Source organism: Poecile atricapillus, chromosome 6 (genome assembly GCF_030490865.1).
Source record: "Poecile atricapillus isolate bPoeAtr1 chromosome 6, bPoeAtr1.hap1, whole genome shotgun sequence".
NCBI lineage: Eukaryota > Metazoa > Chordata > Aves > Passeriformes > Paridae > Poecile > Poecile atricapillus.
The window spans coordinates 15,206,713-15,227,853 of NC_081254.1; the positions used below are offsets into that span (position 1 = coordinate 15,206,713).

At 36.1% G+C, this 21,141-nt stretch overlaps 1 protein-coding gene across 2 annotated transcripts in view; it reads left to right on the forward strand.

Moving 5' to 3' along the window:
- POLR3A (RNA polymerase III subunit A) overlaps nucleotides 1-18,309 on the forward strand; it is a 31,737-nt gene extending 13,428 nt beyond the window's left edge. The window contains exons 16-32 of one of the 2 annotated variants that reach the window (XM_058840778.1): nucleotides 57-229; nucleotides 837-948; nucleotides 2,288-2,406; nucleotides 3,718-3,855; nucleotides 5,328-5,498; nucleotides 6,277-6,390; nucleotides 7,085-7,120; nucleotides 10,189-10,275; nucleotides 10,361-10,443; nucleotides 11,867-12,037; nucleotides 12,612-12,705; nucleotides 12,816-12,908; nucleotides 13,344-13,508; nucleotides 14,173-14,337; nucleotides 14,677-14,808; nucleotides 16,021-16,153; nucleotides 18,142-18,309. In XM_058840778.1, the coding sequence (XP_058696761.1) occupies nucleotides 57-229; nucleotides 837-948; nucleotides 2,288-2,406; nucleotides 3,718-3,855; nucleotides 5,328-5,498; nucleotides 6,277-6,390; nucleotides 7,085-7,120; nucleotides 10,189-10,275; nucleotides 10,361-10,443; nucleotides 11,867-12,037; nucleotides 12,612-12,705; nucleotides 12,816-12,908; nucleotides 13,344-13,508; nucleotides 14,173-14,337; nucleotides 14,677-14,808; nucleotides 16,021-16,153; nucleotides 18,142-18,290 (2,135 nt within the window). In that variant the 3' untranslated portion in view covers nucleotides 18,291-18,309. The remainder of the gene's footprint in view (nucleotides 1-56; nucleotides 230-836; nucleotides 949-2,287; nucleotides 2,407-3,717; nucleotides 3,856-5,327; nucleotides 5,499-6,276; nucleotides 6,391-7,084; nucleotides 7,121-10,188; nucleotides 10,276-10,360; nucleotides 10,444-11,866; nucleotides 12,038-12,611; nucleotides 12,706-12,815; nucleotides 12,909-13,343; nucleotides 13,509-14,172; nucleotides 14,338-14,676; nucleotides 14,809-16,020; nucleotides 16,154-18,141) is intronic. The other variant, XM_058840779.1, reaches the window with a different exon arrangement.
- The last annotated feature ends 2,832 nt before the right edge of the window (nucleotides 18,310-21,141 follow it).

The following is a 21,141-nucleotide window of genomic DNA, read 5'->3' on the forward strand; positions in this document are numbered from 1 at the left end:
GTTTTCTCTATATGAGATTGAGCTATCAAAATAATTTATTTTCTTTTTAATAATAGCTAATCGTGGCTTTTCAATTGGGATTGGTGATGTAACCCCTGGGCAGGGCCTGCTAAAAGCTAAGTATGAGCTCCTGAATGCTGGCTATAAGAAATGTGACGAGTATATTGAAGCTCTGAACACTGGCAAGCTGCAGCAGCAGCCTGGTTGTACTGCAGAAGAGACACTAGAGGTAAAATTTTAAAATTAATTCACTATCCACTTGGAGTAGAGGCTTCACAAATACATTCTTGTACATTTCAAAGTCTAAAGTTGTCTTCTGAAACTTAAAAATACAAGCATATACAGTCCCTAGGCGTGTGACTTGAGCTGAGTCTGTATAGACTTAAGATGTTTGTGTGCATCTAAAAATGTTAGCTAAACACAGAACAACTGAAATCCTCCAGGGTGGAATGGGGTGATACAAGAGAATAGAATTACACAGTTAATTGTAATGGAGTTGATTGCATTGATCAAGATTTTCATGGTTATCTTCCGTGTAGCACAGTGTGACTTAGCATTTAGTGCAATGCTCAATTTAGCTGATGTTTTTGATGCTGATGAGATTGTCATGTTCCTGGATCCCCCTGTCTTACCCCAGCAGAGACATCTTCTTCAGCAAACTGGAAGTTAGGCAAGCTGAAATTTAAAACAGTTTCACTTGTAGCAAAAACTGGGTTTCTTTGTCTTTACTGTATTTTAAATTCCCTGTGACTACTGAAGGTGTTGCTGGGAGTAATAGAATGGTTTGTGTTAGTGTTTTTTAGCAAATTCTGAACCTCTGAAATATTGTATTTCAGGCCTTAATCCTTAAGGAACTATCTGTTATCAGAGATCATGCTGGCAGTGCCTGTCTTAGAGAACTGGACAAGAGCAACAGTCCCCTGATCATGGCTCTCTGTGGTTCTAAAGGTAGGGACAGCTGAACTTGGCATGTAGGTTGTTCACACCTTCACTTATATGAAAGTTACTTGTTCCATCCTTATAGCTTGTTCTATACTGTCAGTTGTGCAAGTTCATGTCATAGCTGCTTTAAGTGGCTCAATAAGTACAGGTTGGGTATAGTTAGTTAGAATCAAGCTGATGTTCTGATATTCTTGTGTCTTAATTTTAGTAACAATTGCAAAACATCTTGTTGGAACTTTAGATGTTCGTAGGACTTGAACTAATTAGTCAGTAAAAAGTTTTCAGTTATGTTTCTATTTCAAGTATTTATATCACATAGAAAAATCAAATGTAAATGTAAATGATACATTCAGAATTGGACCTAACATTTCCTAGAATTGTGGAATTATTTGCAAGGGACTTTAAAGATCATCTAGTTCCAACCCCCCTGCTATAGGTTGGGACACCTTCTATCATACCAGGATGGGGCATGCACAGCTTCTCTGAGCAGCCTGTTAGAGAGTCTGAGCACCTTCATAATAAAGAGTTTCTTCCTGATGTCTAATCTGAAACTGCCCTCTGACAGTTTTAAGTCATTCCCCGTGTTCTATCACTACATGCCCTTGTGTAAAGTCCCTCTCTGACTTTCATGTAGCCCCTCTTTAGGTACTGGAAGTTGCTATGAGGTCCCTCAAATTCTTGAGGGAGTTTTCATTTGTTCTTCAAGAATTTGAATAAATCACTTTTGCATTTTTTAGCTGTCTAATAAATTGTGGAAAGCCTTATAAGTGACATGTTGTGTTCTAAAGAAATACTGAAATCTAAAATGAGGAATATATTAGGTGTATAATTTTTGTGGGTGTGATGGGGAGGCATTGCTTGCCAACATACTCAGCAAATAAACCTTCTGAATTAGTGACTTCATTCTCTGGGACTTAGTTTGTTCTAGGAGTCCTGGTAGACACTGAAAGCTTTATGAAAAATATTGTTGGAAGTATGTTTATTGAAGAAATTGTGAAGCAAAATACATAGGTTAGGATCATGGACTGTGTAAAACACAATCTGTAATACAACCCAGGATAATATAAGGACTAAAGCCAAATAATGGCATGAGTGTCTTTGACCCAAATTTTTAAAAAGTTAAATATTGTTGGCTGTATCATAAACTTAATTGCCAGTCTTTGCATAAATGCTGAAATGAGCAGGAGGAGTTACAGAAAAACTTCTCTAACTCTTGCAGTTCTGTTTTGTTGAGCAGTTATGAGGCTAAGTAACTGATTTTCATGGAAGTGAATATAGCTCATCAGGGAAGCAGCATATCCCTCATTTGTGAGTGAGGGGCTTTCTTTTCTTTTCTGTCTTTCAGGCTCCTTCATTAACATATCCCAGATGATTGCTTGTGTGGGGCAGCAGGCTATCAGTGGGTCCCGTGTTCCCGATGGGTTTGAGAACAGGTCCTTGCCTCACTTTGAGAAGCATTCTAAGGTAATTCTGGATGTTTACAACGGACTGTGAAGGGAAGTGAAACAAGTTTGCTTAAGCCATTTTGAGAAGAAAGCATGATAAAATGTGTTGTCATGACATGCTGAAGGAAAAGGATCATATATGGTCAATATAAAGTGTTTTGTGTGATTTGAGAGCTAACAACAGTGTTCTGAATTGCTGTAGGATATCTACTTAGCTTGACTTTTTACAGCTAAGCCTTGCTTTGACCTTTCTAATTTAGTAAAATTAAAGTGAGGTGATGATACATTTTTGGTTCTCTTGAGATTCCTAAAAATAATTTGTTCAAATTTCTTGCTGGTGTTATATTTGACTGCACTAATACTTTCCAGGAAAACTGCTGAATGTGTGTTGGTGTCTTTATAAATAGGTGAGACATGCTAGATAAACCATTCTGGTTTTTCTCCTTTTCCACCAGAATAGGTACAGAGGGTTATTCTCTGTGTTTCATGTCTCAGTTCGGTTCCACATGAAGCAATAATGACTCTCATGCACTTATATGTAGAATTCAGTGAGATTAATTTCTTTTAAAGTGCTATTTGAAATCTAATGAACACTACAAAGGTTCTAGGTATGAGCCCATAGTCTAGCTAGTGTGTTAGCTAATTGTCAGATGGTAGCTATGACGCTTGCATATGTGATTAAATGTCTAAATTCAGCTTCTGAGTTCTGTAACATACTGAATAAGTAGAAAAAGAAACAATATTTAATGGATAAAATAAAAAGAAAAAAATTAGCTCTAGCTTTTTTTCTGATTTAGAAAGCATTACTTGTTAAATAACAACAAAAAGTGATTTTTGACTTAAAGAGATGCCTGTATAAATTTCACTGGCAAGAACTATCCTCATGTGTGAGGGCAAACCATTCCAAAAAATTAATTATATACATATTCCTAGTTATATTTTTCCTGGATTCCTTAGTCTTCAGCAAATACCTTTGAACCACCATAGCAAAATGAGCATTCCTACTTGTGTTTTCAGTTTTTTCAAGTTTAATGGAATGTTGGTATAGTGTTAGGGAAGGAATAGCTGGAAGTGTGACCAAGTTTGTAGGAGGAAGGAGAAACTATTAAATTAGTTTGGAAGAACTAGGCAAGGGTTTCTGAAACCTTTATTCAGATCTAAAATACAAATATGGAACTTGAGAGCTAAGCAGAGCTGAGATCATTGTCCTGTGTTGGTGAGGGTATTGGCTAACCTTGGGATAGAATTTCGATGACATGCACTATGTCCTTCTGTAACATACAGAACGTTTGTTGCATTTTAACTGTGTTTTTCCCACTCTTCCCTGCAGCTCCCTGCAGCAAAAGGCTTTGTTGCAAACAGCTTCTACTCTGGGTTGACTCCCACTGAATTTTTTTTCCACACAATGGCTGGTCGAGAAGGTCTGGTTGATACAGCTGTAAAAACAGCTGAAACTGGGTATATGCAGGTAACTGTCAGCAGAGTGAGGGTTTTATCAGTCTTGAAAAATGTGGCTATTTCTCATGTGCATGTCAAGGTGATGGATCAGGGAGAAGTGCAAACATTGTGTGTTTTCAGTGTAACAGAAAAATTTATACTGTGAAATACATGGCTTGGTCTGTTCTTCAGGTGTGGAGTTTGTGAGACCTCAGCCAGTGGTACAATAGCATGCTTGTATTAAGCTATTTCCTCTTGGATATGGGTTGTAAAAGTCCTTGTTCTGTGCAGCTGTTGAGGACTGCTTTCTGTGTAGTGTGTTCCTAAACCTGATGGAGTGATTACAGAAATACAGCTGAAGCTCCCTTTCAATATCTGTTCTCTCTTGGTAAGAGGCACCTTGGCCGTATAGACTCTAGACTGGTTCTGTAAGACTTTAGTGTCTCTGGCTGTAAATAAATGTCCCTCCAACAAAACTTCTTGCTGTTATGTGCAGTCTCAAGATTTCTGTTCCAACATTTAAGTAGTACTTAAATTATAGCCCACTTCCCAATGTAACAGTCAATAGAAAAGCCAAGATAATTTGGGGCTGGGAACACATTCCAAGATAAACAAGTAACTGTTACAAAGACAGAAAAAAACCACCTTTTGGGGTGGGTGACTAATTAGACCATTTGTCTCCAAAACTAATGGAGTAATCTTGGCATGTGTGCAAGTATTTACAGATGTATATAAATATGATAAGCAACCTGCAAAATACTTTTCCTCTTCAACTTTCTTCCAATATCAATGAATTTTAACACTTGGACTTTGAAATTTAAAAAAAAATCTTGGCATTTATTTTATTTTTTCTCATGCTTGAGAAAAGAAATACCAATTTATAGTCTACTTTAGGTGATCTAATTTACTTTCAAGGAACAATGAAGTCCATATTTCAAGTAAAAATGTTTTTAACCTAAAATGTTTCATAGTATGCTTTCTTTTTGGGAATGCAAAGGAATATGGTAGTTAAGGGACTTCCCAATATAAGGAGTTAATGTAGGAGAGGCAAATAACTCAGATAGAAAAATGGCTTTGGCAGGTGACCTCTTTGGTCTTTCTCAGTGAAAACAAGTAGTTCTGCTTTCATATACAAAGAGTATTGTATCCCTTGAGAAATAAATCTGCTTGGAAGAATATGAATGTTATGTCAGAAGAACCCACCCAAATAAATCCCTTGAACTACAATAGGTTTTTGCAGCTTAGCATTAGGTTTTCTATATACTGTAATTCTAAATGTGGAGTATTGTATTGTTGCGTGAAATTTTGTTGACTTTCATGTTCTGTGCAGTGTACAATAAATCCTGAGGGGTGTAATGCATGATTTTAAATAGGTTTTCATGCCTGCTCATCACTGTCAGATTTATTTCCTGAGTCCAGTTCCTGTACTTCTTGTATTGCAAATCAACCGTTATATTTAAAAAGATACATTTTACTTTCCTTGTATTTTTTTTTTCCTTTCAGAGACGTCTGGTGAAATCCCTTGAAGATCTTTGCTCACAGTATGATTTAACAGTAAGAAGTTCTACTGGTGACATTATACAGTTTATTTATGGAGGAGATGGCTTGGATCCTGCAGCTATGGAAGGGAAGGATGAACCACTGGAATTCAAGCGAGTTCTAGACAATATCAGGGTAAGGATTACTGAAATCCTTTTTGAAAGTGTGAAAATACTGTTAAGCATGGAGAAGAAAGTAGTAAATTATGGGGAAAACTGCTTCAGGCAGTATTTATTTTCAAATTGCCTTTTTGAATGGTCTTGGTTAGTCTTTCAGCATGTGTGTTCTAAGAGTAGTAGATACTTTTTCCAGTTTGTGTACAGAGACCAAACCATGTATAAGCTGTGAAAAGTAAAATTTCTTTCTGTGCTTGAACATAGTTTTAGGGCCTAATGTCTAACTCACTAGATAAATTGCTACTGGCTTATTTGTGTACTAGTTTGGTACACAGCATAGATTAATTCTCTATTAAATTGAGATGTGGATGTTGAGTTGAACTGGCTGGTGGTTCTTCAGTAATATTGTGATGTTTGAAGACTTGTATTGTTCAGTTTTAGTTTTGTGGTTGGTTGGTGTGTTGTGATCCCTTCCCCCCAGAGAAAAGCCTTTTGCTAAGATAACTGTTTAGATTTCTGTAATATGAGTGTAACAAATGGGTAGAACTAGAAATGGTGTGTACTTTCAGATTTGCAGAATAAGTAGGAGTGGATGTGGCTCTTCTTTACACAGTAGTCTAATATAGTTTAGTAAACCAAAACCAACCAAAAAAATATCTCCATTAAGCAAACTACAAAAAGACACAACCAGAAATAAAGAATGCTGTTATTCAGTTTTACATATGTGTTCCGTGTCTTTGCAATGGAGTTTTTGTGCATGTGCTGTCTGTGAAGAAGTTGTGTTTTTTCCTGTGAAGGCTGTCTATCCATGCCGAAGTGAACCAGCCCTTAGCAAAAATGAATTGGTGTTAACATCCGAGTCCATCATGAAGAAGAATGAATTTCTTTGCTGCCAAGAAAGTTTTCTGCAGGTAATTATCTAACTTCCTTATCACACTGTCATTAACTTTTCCTTATGAATTAAGGACAGGACTTTAGCCTGTCTTGGAGACTACTTGGGTTTTAAGGGTGAGTGAAGGTTCACATGACTGCTTGCACTTTGAATTGTAAAATTCAATTTGTTTGAAAGAGTATTGGGCAATTTTAATATTTATGAGAGCAGCCACTCTCAAGATTTCCTTGAGAATCACTGATCAAAACTGTAGAATTAACCTGCCTGTAGAATTAACCTTACCTCCATATAAATCTGTTATCTTTATGAACCTTCTGATTACTGGCAGTGATGAGAACAGGAAGAATTTAATAACCTGTGTTTGAAGAGTTTCTTTTTAATAGATCAGAGTGCTTCAGAGTACAAGGTAAACCTGAATTGCATTTCCATTGATAGAGTCAAGTTGAAAAAATAGTTATACCCATATTTGAAATATGCTGTAAATCTTAAATGCAAGGAAAAGAAATCAAATAATTTAATATCAGAGTTTGGGGATAAAGCTGTTATTTGAGGTATGCATCTTCTAAGTCATATCATGAAAGTTTAAATAAATGTTATTAATTTCAGAAACAGAGATATGGCTACCTCACCTTAGTGATAATTAGATTAAGATTTTTAAGTTTTAGATAGTTACAGTTTCTTCTTTTCTTTTTCTTTTCTGTTCATCCTTGAAGGCTTTAACTGAGACAGGTTATGAAAAATATAATGAGGTAATTGTAGCATGTGTGTGCATTGTGTGAGCATTAATGTTAGTGCTTTTTAGCTAAAGATGTGTGTATAGTGCTAAAGTAATTGATTAGCATATATACATTACTGCTTGTTTAATTACGACATAGGTGTTCATCACAATTATTTAACTTTCTTAATGTGGAAACTGTGATACGTGAATTGATACCCATTGCTAAATTCAAGGATTTTGAGGAAGCTTTCTTTCAGTACTTGATACTTCTTTCTAGAAGTCGTTCCTTCAGTCTCTAGGGATATGACCATGTTTATCTGGTGTTTACCTTTCCTTCCTCCACTTTCCCATTCCAGAACAGAGATGCTTTTTAGTGCTGTTATTTTAGTAGGAGGTTCCTATAATGGGCTTATCTAGTCAGAACATAGTATGTTCTACATATGTAAAATAGCTTACACATGTCTAAATAGCCTCGTCCAAACAGGCAGCACTCTTTCTTCCTGCAGTCTGCCCTTGCTGGAGGAAATTTAGCTGATGAGAAAGCAGACTATTGCTGCCACAGTTAATTATAGTAATATTTTAACATATTCGAGTATATTAAGGTATAGGTGAAGGGAATTTTTTTTTCTTCAGATTGGAATTGGGGAAATCCTTAAAAGCCCTCACAATTAAAAAAATCAGTCATTTTTCTGTGCTTTTTTTGAGATGATGGAATGGGAGTGCTGGGAGTGTGGTGCAAACACAGAAAAAGCTCAGCACACAGCCAGTCAGTGCTGCCATATGCAGAGTTGGCCTATTGGATCTGCCTGAACTGGAGCAGCTTTTGGCTGAATCTCGTGGCATTGTCTGTGCCACTGTGCATTCCAGTAGTTTCTTCACTGCAAGGACTGCAATGTGAGCAGTGCTCTGGTGTGTAAATGATCCCACTAAGCTGGCTGCTGGGACACCTGATGCAAGCCCTGCGAGCACGAGGTTTGCACCCTGAACTGTCCTTTTGGCTAAACAGCAGCTCTGTAGGAGCTGACAAGGCCTGTATTGAACCACATCTTACTGAACCCCTGTGGTGCCTTTTTGTTAATCTGGTCCAGACAAAGACTTCATGGATTTGGAAGTTGTGAAAAAAAACAATGTTTTTTTGAATCCACTCTGGAAGTTAAATAGCTGTGCTCATAGAGTACAGTGTTGCACTAAAGATTATAAATCCATAGAGAGAGAGAGGCTCAGCAAAGATGAGCTATTTTCATTCCATTTGTAGCAAAAAATCCATAGTTTAGATGCCAGAAATCCAAGAAGAATAAGTAATTTCCTCTTTTAGGTGTTCTGCATGAATAAAAATGTGTCAATGAAATATAAGTCTTCATAGATTTATCTTCCACCTTTTCTGACTCTGGTGTATGGAAATAACATCTAATTTGAGTACTTCATTCAGAATTGCATATAATGATGGATTTATTGTGTTGGAGATGTTTGGATTTTTTTTAAAGGACTTTGGAACTCGAGCACTGTCAAAGGGGAAAAGTCTTCTGCAAGTTCTGCAACATTCCTTTTTCTATGCACCTGTAATAAAAAGATAAACTTCTCTAATACCATATTATTGCCTAAACACTTATTTTAGGAAATAAATAACATTATCAATTTTTGCAAATATTTTGGGGTCAAAAGCTTTAAAAATGTCCAAATATAATTATTTGTGAATAATGCTACTTACTGCAGGGCAAAAGCATAAGTATTCATCCTGTCATCCAAGTGAGGAAGCAACTTTGAAGCATCCATTCCAACAGCACTTCGATTGTCTGTTCTTTCTTTTGAACTCAGTTCTGGTATTCACAGAAAACAATGTACTCTCTGGAAAGACCTTGAATGCCAGTAAGAATGTTGTTATTTTGAGTGAGAATTCTGTTAGAATGTAATAGAAGTGTTTTCATAACGATTCTATGAACTCTGCTGTGAAGAAAAATAAAAAGGCAGTCCCTCAGATACTTAGTTTTGCAAGTAGTTGTCAGCGCTCATCTGACTGTGGTGGTTGCAAGGAGTCCGGTACCTAGTGCAGAAGAGGTGATACTGTGTAACCATCACTCTGTTTGTTAACTAGAAGTAATGGGGTAGAAAGGGTTTTAAAAGACTCTAAAAAAATCAGTGTTTGTTTCTCAATGGAGGTTTTCCTAAATCACGGTTGAAATAGATGGGAATGACTTCCTTTTGCTTTTTGTTTATATTTTGGTTTTGATGACCTTGTGTTATGGTAATGACTTGCATTGAGTCTACGCTTGTGAAGGAGTTTAATCACAGCTCTCATATTTCATGACTTCTTGTGTCATGAAATGTATAGATGTCTATATCCCAAGTGGAATGACTGAATGATCTTTTGTAGAATAAATGTTGGATAATTTTTAACAGTGTTGTTTCAGTGTTGTTATGTTCCAGTAAAGACCGTTAGAACTTATTTTGGGTAAGCCTGGTAAGATAGTGAAAGGTCTGTGTACTATGATGTGTTAAATGCAATTATCTGCAGGACCACTCCACAGCATAGAGAAGTTATTTGAATTATATTAGGTAAAGACTGACATGTTTATGATAGTTTTGAGGTTTTTTCTCACAAATAAAGTGCATCTCAAATCTATCCAGCAGATATACTTTGTATACTTCCTCTCTAACCACAGTCTTTCCATTTCAACTATTTTGAATACTGAGAAATGAGTAAGAATGTGTTTGTGTCAGTATTGCCAAAAAAATAAGAATTTTGAGTTGGGTTTTTTTTAAGTTTTTAAATCACTTTCAGTAAGTGGTGGGTAGGAAGGAAGGATCAGCCCAGGTATCAGGTCAGGTATCTTCAACTGTCAGTGTGTGCTTAGGAAGGATGCTTTTTATTCAGCATGGACCATAGTCCTCATGTACTACTACTGATTTGTGGCTACATGAAAGTTGATCTGGTTTGCTAAATTCTAATGTATGTGTTTGTCTAAATTTTGATGTTCCTCTCTTCATATTGTGCATTATTAATTTATTGTAAATATTTGGAGGGTTAAGTAAATAATTTACTGTTGACGACTTCAAATGGGGGTAATATCTTTGCTTACTGTGTTTTTAATGTGATTTCAGGAAATTAAAAAATTCATCAAAGGTGTTTCTGAGAAGATTAAAAAAACTAGGGACAAGTATGGAATTAATGACAATGGCACAACAGAGGTAAAGAGTTTCAATGGGGTAATGATGTACTTCTTTTCAGTCTTCATAAGGTGTTACTTTTCCAACTATTCCATTTTCTTTTCAGCCAAGAGTTTTATATCAGTTGGATAGGATTACTCCAACACAACTAGAGAAGTTTCTAGAGACTTGTAGAGACAAATACATGAGGTGAGTGTTTGCCCTGCAGTGTTCTCAGTGCTGCTGTTCTGCTGGTGACTTACGGGTGTATTTTGCGATTTTTACTGTATGAGTGTTGGTTCTGTTGTGAATGCAGTACAAAGACTTAGAAACAATTGGCTCCAATGGCATAAACATTACAAGACAAAGGTAGGATTAAAAAAAAAATCACTCTCTTTGAGTGAATTTATAACACTGTCTACAGATGTGCTTGTTAAGGCAGAGTTGAGTCTTGTAAGTCTTGTACAAAAGTTCTAGAGGTCTAACAGGTGGAGTTCCTACATTTGTCTTGAATCAAAATCAGATCCTTTCATTAACAGACTTTGGTGTCCTTTTATACTGTAAAAAATGCTTTGTTTTATTTTATATTTCTTGAGCATGCAAAGCTATCTGCTTGTGTTTAAGCACCTTCCTTCTGAAGTAATAGTAATCATACCAACAAGCACAGTTTCAGCCTTTAGCTGCTCGTTACTTGTATCCACAGACTGTGTTTTGACAGCAGATTCTGGTAAAAGCCAAAAGTGGTAAGATTCAGAGTAAGGGAGGATATTGTTTAAACACTTCACAATCTTACACCCACTGCCAGACATGTTTCCTTCCTTCCCCTTTTGCAGAAGGTTTTTGAAAACCTTCAATAAGTCCATCCAGAACAAAGTCTGAATAGATGAGTTTCAAATTCATATGAGCCTTGATAGCTATTCTTATCTACGCAGTCTGAGGAGTTATATTGCTCTTTGTTCTAAAATGTTCTTTGATCTGTTAGGCACTCAGAGGATCCTTTGTTTGCTATTCTTGGTTTTTACCAGGATAATGCTAGTGTGGATGTTCTAGTCTCTTTATCCATTGAGATTTATTTCATTTACTTAGACTTCTCGGATTTGGACATTCACATGCAGCCATGAGTGATCTCTTCTTTGTGGTCTACCTGCATCAATTGTTTCCTAATGTTTTATTCTTCTAGAAAATTCATGAATGTGTTAGATTCTTTACTATTTTAAAGCAATTACCAGGTTTTTGCTTTACCTTATTAGGAGTACTTGTTTACATTTGTCCTAAATGTTTTTTAGATGTGAATCATCATTTTTACTGTAATAAGTAAATGTTAGCATATGGGGTTTCCCTGAAGGGAGAATCCTGGATCTAGTGATTGATGCTTAGGAGGAAGAGGACAAGCATTTTGTAATTTGTTATGGGAGTTATACTGCATCTGTGGAATGCTTCTATAACAGGGCATCTTCTTGCTTTGCATGAGATCAGCCTTAAAGTATTGGTGACCTTTCAACCTCTCTCTCATATGTTTACTGAAATAATGTATTAACAAGCTTCTCATGTATCTACCAGAATAGTTTGTTATTGTTTGCTTAGGATCTTATACCTTATTCAGTTCTATATCTCTTTCTATATTTTTTATCAGGGCACAGATGGAGCCTGGTTCTGCAGTAGGAGCACTCTGTGCACAGAGTATTGGTGAGCCTGGCACACAGATGACTCTGAAGACTTTCCATTTTGCTGGTGTTGCTTCAATGAACATTACTTTGGGTGTGCCAAGGATCAAAGAAATCATTAATGCTTCTAAGGCTATTAGGTACTAACATTATTTTGATTTGTTTGGGTTTTTTTTTTCCTTTGCCCAAATTAAACCTGATGGATAAATTTGCAATACATGATAACATTTCCCTGTCCTCAGCAATCTACTAGGCATCATTCAGTGCAGATACTCAAACAAGAAAAATCTGATGTCTGCCCAACTGTGATACTTAAGCCCAGAGAGAAAAGCAAATAAAGGAAAGTGATTATTCATTAAGTATAATATTTCCTTAGATGTCTCATCTGTTGTGAAGGGCTCTGGTGCTTAGCAGTACTTGAAGCATACCTATTTCTAGGAATGCATGAAGCCATGCTTAAATAATACTAGAATAATATATGCCATGGAAACAATTGCTAGTACTTTTGTGTTTGCTTGTTTTTACCAGCCTGAAGTACCTGAACAGTAATTTTTCTTATATATACCTGGGGAAGCTGAAGATCTCTTTATCTTACTGAATACTGCTCTAGATAAGAGAGAAACTCCATAAGGCAGACTGTAATTCAAATTGCCATCTGTACTCCAGCTGAGCAATTTCTTAGCTGGGTTTTTGTGTGTGTGTTTATTCTTGTAGCACCCCTATTATAACAGCACAGTTGGACAAAGATGATGATCCTGATTTTGCCCGTCTGGTTAAAGGAAGAATTGAGAAAACTTTGTTAGGAGAGGTAAAAAAAATTGTATTATTGCTAATGCTTTAAATATAAGCATTAGCCAATTGCCATGGGGTATTTTAGCCATTTTTGCATGCTAACTGTTTTGTCCTTGTCTTTTAAAGATTTCTGAATATATTGAGGAAGTGTTTCTTCCGGATGACTGTTTCATCCTGGTGAAGCTGTCTTTAGAGCGGATTAGACTACTGAGATTAGAGGTGAGTTGTTCAGTTCTTACACAGATTCTACTTTTAATATGTTATGAAGGGTCTCTTAATCCTGTGTCGGTAATCACACCAGGGGAAGCTAGAAAAAAGGCAGTAAATGATGCATGTTGTGTGGCTACATTACATCTTTTTTTTTTCCTTCCAAGGTGGATAATTTCCCCTTTATTTGGAAATGAGAGAACATACATTTATGTCTTGCTAAACACAGGGATGCCATTTCCATCCATTGGTTAATGTACAGGCTGGTACCCTCAGCATAGGATACTATTTCATGCAATTTATAAGACTAATTTAGAAGGGAGTATTTGGGGATTTTTTTTACTGTCTTTTTCCTTCTATAATCTGTTGATAGATTTCTGCATTTATTTGAGCACATTGATATCTGCTGTGATAACTCTGATGTTTGCTGGTTGCCTTTTGCCACAGGTGAATGCAGAGACTGTGCGCTACTCGATTTGCATCTCTAAACTCAGAGTGAAGCCTGGGGATGTTGCTGTCCATGGAGAAGCAGTTGTGTGTGTGACCCCTCGTGAAAATAGCAAGAGTTCCATGTATTATGTATTGCAGTCCCTCAAGGAAGAGCTACCTAAGGTAAAAGCAAAGGCTCTTTCATGCTTTTGTGGGAGGTAATCAGTAGTAATAATTTGTCCCATGGTGGCAAGATGAAAAAATTCTTGTCAGTATTGACAGTGAAGACAGGCTGGGTCAGTAACTCTTAGATTGTAGTGGTATTGCCTTGCTGTTGGAACCAACCCATCATTTACTAATACTTGCAGATGAAATGGTAGCTTTGATGTTTCCCTTACAACAAGCATTCCAAGTGCAGCAGTTGTATGAATGAAATAGTTACATCTGCTTCTAGCTACACCTAGAATTGGACCACATGACAGTATCTGGCATTTTTTCAGCTTTCTGTGAGGAGACTGTCTACTCTGGACTTGAAAAACAGAGATGAGTGAATCTTTTGTTAGCAGCTTGCCTTTTTATTTGTATGGGTCTGCCACCATTCAGACACCCAACCTGAGTGTGGGAATATCTGACATAAAATATAAAATGTAGATAGTGAGTAAGGTTTATAGTACAGTGTCAGTTTTGCACTAGTGTATTTAAGAGCAAGAAGTCTTACTCATATCTGTTTTGAGTGAGCCTTTACTCCACATACTAGACCTTCTCCACCGGTTTAAATGCTGGTGTTAACTTTTTATATTGTGTTACTGTATACATCAAAGTTACTAGGGTTTTTTGTTTTGTGAAGGTTGTAGTGCAAGGCATACCAGAGGTTTCCCGAGCTGTCATTCATGTTGATGAGCAAAGTGGAAAGGAAAAATACAAACTTCTGGTTGAAGGTGATAATCTACGAGCTGTTATGGCTACTCATGGAGTGAAAGGAACAAAAACATCCTCTAACAACACTTATGAGGTAATGTCTAAATGGGTGCTGTGGGGTTTTCCCCATAGCATCTGTAATACAAGTGCTTGTTTATGCTCAGATGCAGCAGTTGTTATGGAATGAAGCCTGATTTCACTAATACGTGTCAGAATGAATTAACACAAGAGAATAAATCACTGGCAGCACTGTTCACTTCAAATAAGCTGTTTCTATAAATATTTTTCAAATGGAGAACTTTAACAGGGTAGTCAAAGATATGGAATATCAATATGCTATCAGATGGTATTTATTCCAGGAATATGCTTGCTCCACGCTCTTGGTTCTTCATTCATGTAGCATGCAACAATCATGTAACAATCTCTTGTGTAGGTGGAGAAAACTCTGGGAATTGAAGCTGCTCGAACTACTATTATCAATGAGATTCAATATACAATGGTGAACCATGGCATGAGCATTGACAGGAGACACGTTATGTTATTGTCTGATCTAATGACTTACAAGGTTTGTACTGTGTTTTTTCTAAGTGCTACATTAGTCTGTTTATAAAAATTAATTTTATCATGTTTGAGAAGGGTGGGTGAGCTCAGGAGATGGAAATTAATTCTGGACTTAATGAATTCAAAGTTGTACTAACCTAATACTGTTATCTGTATTTTATGCAAAATGCTTAATTACTCTAATTCTTTCGGGGAGGAGGATCTATTTTGACTGAAAACAAATTGATATAATGACTAGAGAAAGATAATTTCATGTTGAAAATAGGAATCCTAAAAATGATGGTGTGAAAAACAACTGTCTGGGTAGCCATGCATGCAGTTCAAGGTTTGCTGTGCAGAAAACCCCACGGGGAGTGGTTTGTAACAGCTGCACCATATGTGAGAGGCAAGGGATACAGACATTATGAATAGAATCAGCTGATATGAACAGTCTTATACAACGTGTTAGTACAAAATCATATCTGGTCTTTACTGATTGATGTCCTTTGAAGTTCAGTGAACTTAGTGAAGTAAGATTTTGCAATTTCCCTGGCAGAGTGCAAAGGTTTAATTTGGGTGAAATGGATGGAGTTCTGATTTGTGCCAAAACTGCAGAGCTTTGTTGTACTGAGCTGCACCAGTCACAAGAGCTGACCCTGTGAAGCTGCAGCACAGCAATAGAAAAGGGCATCAGAGTGCTATGTTTCAAACTTGGTGGGCTCCTACATGCATTCTTTTGCCTGTACTTCTGACTTAGGCTTCAGTGTGCAATCTGGTATAATCAGAATGTTTCTAGCAAACATAGGCACAAATAAGTCAAATTAGTTCAAAAAACTAATTACCTTTTTTTCTGGAGAGTGAAAAAATGAAGATTCAGCATCTTCTGTAATCTGGCAGATGAGGTCAGATTTACCTGTAGATAATAGGCAGTAGATTCAGCATAGTGCTCTCAGATCCTGCTGAAGTTTGTTGCTCAGCAGCCAGTTATAATTGTGGCAGTTTGCCATGTTTCTTTTGATTTTTTCAGTACTCGAGATCTATTCAAGATCTATTAACCATTTATATCAGCTTATGTTTTATATGAATAATGACTTATGTTTTATGTAAATATTGATTATTACCAAACTATTAACCTTCCAGATGTTTATCTTTGAATCAGTGTATTATGGCAATACTATACTGTAGATAGTATATTTGTTTACTCAGGCTTACTCTTTTGGTTTTTCCATCAATCAAGGGTGAAGTGCTGGGCATTACCAGGTTTGGTCTAGCAAAAATGAAGGAAAGTGTGTTGATGCTGGCTTCTTTTGAAAAGACTGCAGACCATCTCTTTGATGCTGCCTACTTTGGACAGAAGGATTCTGTTTGTGGTAGGTATTGCAAAGTCTGTTTCACTTTGTGATCTTTAGCTAGCATCTGTAACACCTCTTCAAAGCATTGAAGTTTTGCCTTTGTTAAGCTTCCTGTTCAGCTGGTATGTCTTCATACTTCAAAAAACTTCAGGTTTGAAGCTAATTCATCCTAGAAGTTTGTGTGTTCCTCTACTTCTAATCTCTGACTGAGGTCTTGATGTCAGTTGGATATTTGTTTGATGTTTCTTAAAGTAGACTTTGAGTAATTTGATTTTACTTCTCACCTTACACCTCAGTGAAATGCTGGGAAATTTGTCCCACTATCAATAGTTCTGTTTTTTCAATTGTGAAAGTTTGTGTATCTTCAACACCAAGAGCTGTTGAATAGATCTAGTACCTCACTCAGTATTCAGGTTTCATTTTCATTCCTGCTAAGTAGAAAGACAGGTACCTCTCAGCCTAGCTGAAGATTATCAACATGACACTCTTACCTGATTGCTTAGGGCACTTGTACCTAGAAATAAAGGCCAAGTTCTTCATGTCTTCATTTAGTTCTAATCTAAACAGATTAAAATTGTGGGTCTTTTTTTTAATTAGAAGCCTTGTTTATCCATATTCAGTTTGTTAACAGCAGACAGGATACCTATTGTCATAAATTTCTTTTTAAGTGTATCTGTTGTTGAGTTTTAAATTTAAGTGCATTAGCAGCATAATCATCTTACTGAGTTCATGAAAGAACCTGTTAAATTTTGAAAATATATGGCTACATATGCACAAGTGTATGCATGTCCATATACATACAGCAAACAGAAAGCTCAGTAAATGAGTCCTGGCATTCTGTTTGTCTCTTTATTTTGTATTTTAGCCATGTGTTCTAATATTTGGAATTGAAATAATTTTGGGATTTTTTTTAGTGCCTTTGGCCCCATTCATTTCATATTTTCTTCTCTTTTAAGCTACATATATTTTGGGACTGAATTGTTAAAAAATCTAATAGATTAAACGGAGAAAATAAGTAAAGCAGGTTTCACCCTTTTCAAGATGTGTTTATGCAGTGGCTACCCTCCTGGAGTTGGAATTGCTCATTGGGAGTTTCTGGGTGCTAATGAAATACAGAAATATGCATGTGTTATGTTAAAGTTAACTAGTTTGTGTGTGTGTCAAGGTGACCTTAGTGTAGCCAGTTTTAAACAGTACTTTGTGCACAGTATTTTCTGAATCTTCATTCGTACACATTCAAATCGTGAATCAAGTAAGAATTTTAAGCAAATTGATTTCATCCTTTGTGCATTCAAAGGTACAGCTATTTATTGTTACCTTCTTAAACATTTATGTGAAGGACAATCTAGTTATACTCCTGAGAATGTGCAAAAATGTATGCTGAGAAATACTGGTATCTGAGATCTTGATTTGTGTGTGGAACATTCTTTGGAAAAGTTGTTCACCTTGGTAGATCTGGAATGCAAAAATGCCAGCACATTGGAGTGAAAATGTTATAACTATCAAAATTCATTGGGAGAGACTCAATATTTCACTTCAAAATGAGCACTTTTTGAGTGGTGAAAATGCCAGGAGTGTTACAGCTCAAGTAGTTCTGTGCCTTTCTCACTGGGAACTTGGAGAGGTTTCAAGGGAACCCTGCCAGGTTTGACTGAAGCCTTAGTACTGAGTCAGAGAATGAACATGAAGTAAGTTTGCCTTGCATCTTCTATGCTATGGGCACTGCAGAGAACATGTCTTCTCTAAAAACAAACCTTCTGAAGGTCTTTCATTACTGGAGAAGATGTTTAGGTTAGGTGGAGTTTTTGCTGTAGAATTTAACACTGTTTAAGTAACTTACTGGTTGGATGGCCATAACATTTAACTTTGTCTAGTAAACAGGCTTTGGTCCTTACATGTGAAGTTCAACATTTTGTAGGCAACACAAAACAGAATGGGTAAATGAAAATAGTTTTGTAAATCCTTACTGTTCAAATGTTCATCGTGTTTGTTTGACTTTTTCCTAGGTGTTTCTGAGTGCATCATCATGGGAATTCCAATGAATATTGGAACAGGACTTTTTAAACTGTTACACAAAGCGGACAAAGAATCAACCCCTCCCAAGCGGCCTCTGATATTTGATCATAATGAATTTCATATTCCCATTGTTACGTAGAACTTGGACATAAAACAAGATAGCAAAACAAGAAATAGTAAGCAAACATAATTTAAATTAAACAGAGTGTATTATCAGTTCTGTGTGTATCAATAGGAGTGAATTGGTAGGTGAGATAATATGAAAAGAATTCCCCCAATTGTTCACCACCTGTTGTTAGTACAGACCCTTGAAAGGAGAGTGCGCCAGAGAGTGGAAACAAATTTCCAGTGGATTTCACCTGATAACATTTTCTATTTTGTGTGATAATTTTCACTTTTTCTGTTACTGTTAATGGATGGAAGCTGTTTTTAACTCAGTATTTATTACACATGTATTCAGATTTTATTAAAAAATTAAATTAAATTAAAGAAAAATTGCAAGAGTTCTGTGAGTTTTCCCAGACTGCTCTTGGAAATGTCTTCTCAACAGGAGCTGCAGAGGTCTGGAGCTGTTAAGAAAAGGAACTTCAGAAAGCTGGAACTGAGCCTGTGATTAATTCATAGTGAATTCAGGAGTGCTGTTCAAAGTGTTTGAAATATTTGCTCTTGGCTTTTGGTTGTTTTAATTGGTTTTTCTTTATCCCAAGTTATTATCCAGTAAATTATTTTCTTCCCTGGGATTCTGTTTTGGGACCATATCTACAAGAAACTGTACATTGTGGACGCTGCTAAATTCTGAGAAGACTATTGTAAGAATATTGCAAATTATAGATAGCTTTTCGTATGACAGCAACTATCTAACTGCTGGAATCAGTAACTGACAGCAGTTATAGTTTTGGGAAGGTTTTATAACTGAGCAGGATCATCTGAACAACCTAGTTTTATTTTATTATATAAAGTAGAAATTGAAGGGGATGCTGGTTTTATGCATTCCATGAAATAAGTTGGTAGCAGCTTTAGCTGTAGTCCATTAAAGCAGTTTCCAGAATGAATATAGATTTCAAATAATTTCAGTGTAGTACATTTCAATTTCTTGTGGTGCTGTGGAGGGAAAGTGTCTCAGTGTTTAGTTTGTAATGTTTGGATGTGTGCTCATGACATGGTTGGAGAGAAATGGAGTAGAGAAAAAAGCTGCAGTTGTGCCCTCATGAAGTAGAAGCAGGCTGCTGAGTATTCGAGCATTTGAAGATGAACAAGTTTGTGCTGCAGTTTGTCTTTATGTCCACCAAAAGTGTAAGGCTACATTCAGAGACTGTGAATCTATTGGTTTAAGTCTTAAGGTGCCACTGTGTCTGTTTTTTAATTCATCCTCCATGCAGACAACATCTCATGTCAAATTCAGCACGGCTATTCTCAAATTATTTTGTATTTTCAGTGTGATGCTAAGATTTATGTCTGCCTAGATTTTGACAGGGTGAAGGTGGAGAATCTAGTGCATTTATTATCTGTCATAAAAGCTACATATATTTTGCTATCTGTTTTAGCAATAGAAATTTCAGAATAAATTAAAGTTTTCTTTGTGATCTCAATGAGATTACCACTTACTGATTTGTCTATTTGTTTTTCAAGATGCACATTTAACATGGGTAGGGGCTTCATGGAGAGAAAGCCCATGAGCCTTTCCTGTGGTTAAGTACTTTGTTTTATCATGGGAAATCCTACTGATAGTGCTTGACATTTTTGTGAATAAAGATTCTTCTCATGGTCCAAATGGGTGAAGTTTGTATTGGAACAAATAACCATGTCTTTCCTTTTCCTTTTGTTGGTTGGTTGGGTTTTTTATTTGGTTGTTCAGTTTGGGGGTTTTTTTTTTGGTTGGTTTGGTTTTGTTTTTTTGTAAATCTAGAAAAATTACCTGTTTAAAAGCTGGGTTCACTCTTGTATGTTTTAGAATTAAGAATAAAATTACATCTTTTATCATTGTCTTAATTAAAACAATAAAAAGAGGCAGAGGTAAAGAATATGTGAACCTTGTGTTTATTTATGGGTTTATCATATTTCTGCATAATTAATTCATGGATGAGCTAACCTCCATTTCTTTTATTTGCTTAGTTAGTAACAGTAGAGAATTATTGAGCTTAAATCTCAGGTATTTACAACATAAGTGAATAAGTTATATAAAACCTATATTGCTTAAAGTCACTATGTAGTGTCCTCATAGCATGCTCTGAGCCTCTTGAGTGTTTCAACCAAAAATAGATTGTTTACAAGAGCAGCCTGAATTAGTAATTATTGTTTGAGCTCCCTGTACAGTCAGTAAACAAATTAGCTGTTGGATTTCACTCATAAGCAGCTTTTTTTAAGGGTCAGTTTTAACAGTCAAGAAATGGAATTCTTGAATATTAAAATTAATGTTTTTATTAATTTTTTTAGCTTTAGCTTGGGTTTAATTTTTTTAATAAACACTGTTCTTCACATTTTTCTGTTTTCTAATTGGTGTGCTAATTGAAATTAATTAAGTGGAAATTTTCAAGAAGTAAGTTAGTTTTCAAATATTTTCCATATCCTGCTTTCTCATCATTTTTTTTCCTTCTGTTTTAAAACAAATTCAAACTTCTCATTAAATGAAATACTTTGTTGGTGTGTTTATGAGGAAACTACTTCCCACATCTCTCATCTGCCGAGAGAGAAGAAAACGGCTGCATGTGCTATATAGGTTTCCTGTTATGACTACAGAAAGTTGGAAGTAAATCCAGAATAGTGCTGCTTTGGTCTGTAAGTTAAAAAAATTTAGTAGAGAGGGCTATTCCTCTTTTTGCTTATCTGTTCTTAAAGAAAAAGTGAAAGGCATATGAGTGCTGTGCTTTATAAATTAACTACAAGTTGGATAAAATTGGGCTGTATCAGGACAGATAATCCTTGATGTCTGACCATTTGTCACTGTTTCAGTAGAAGCTAAAGGAACCACTTCAACAGGAATTCCTCAATTT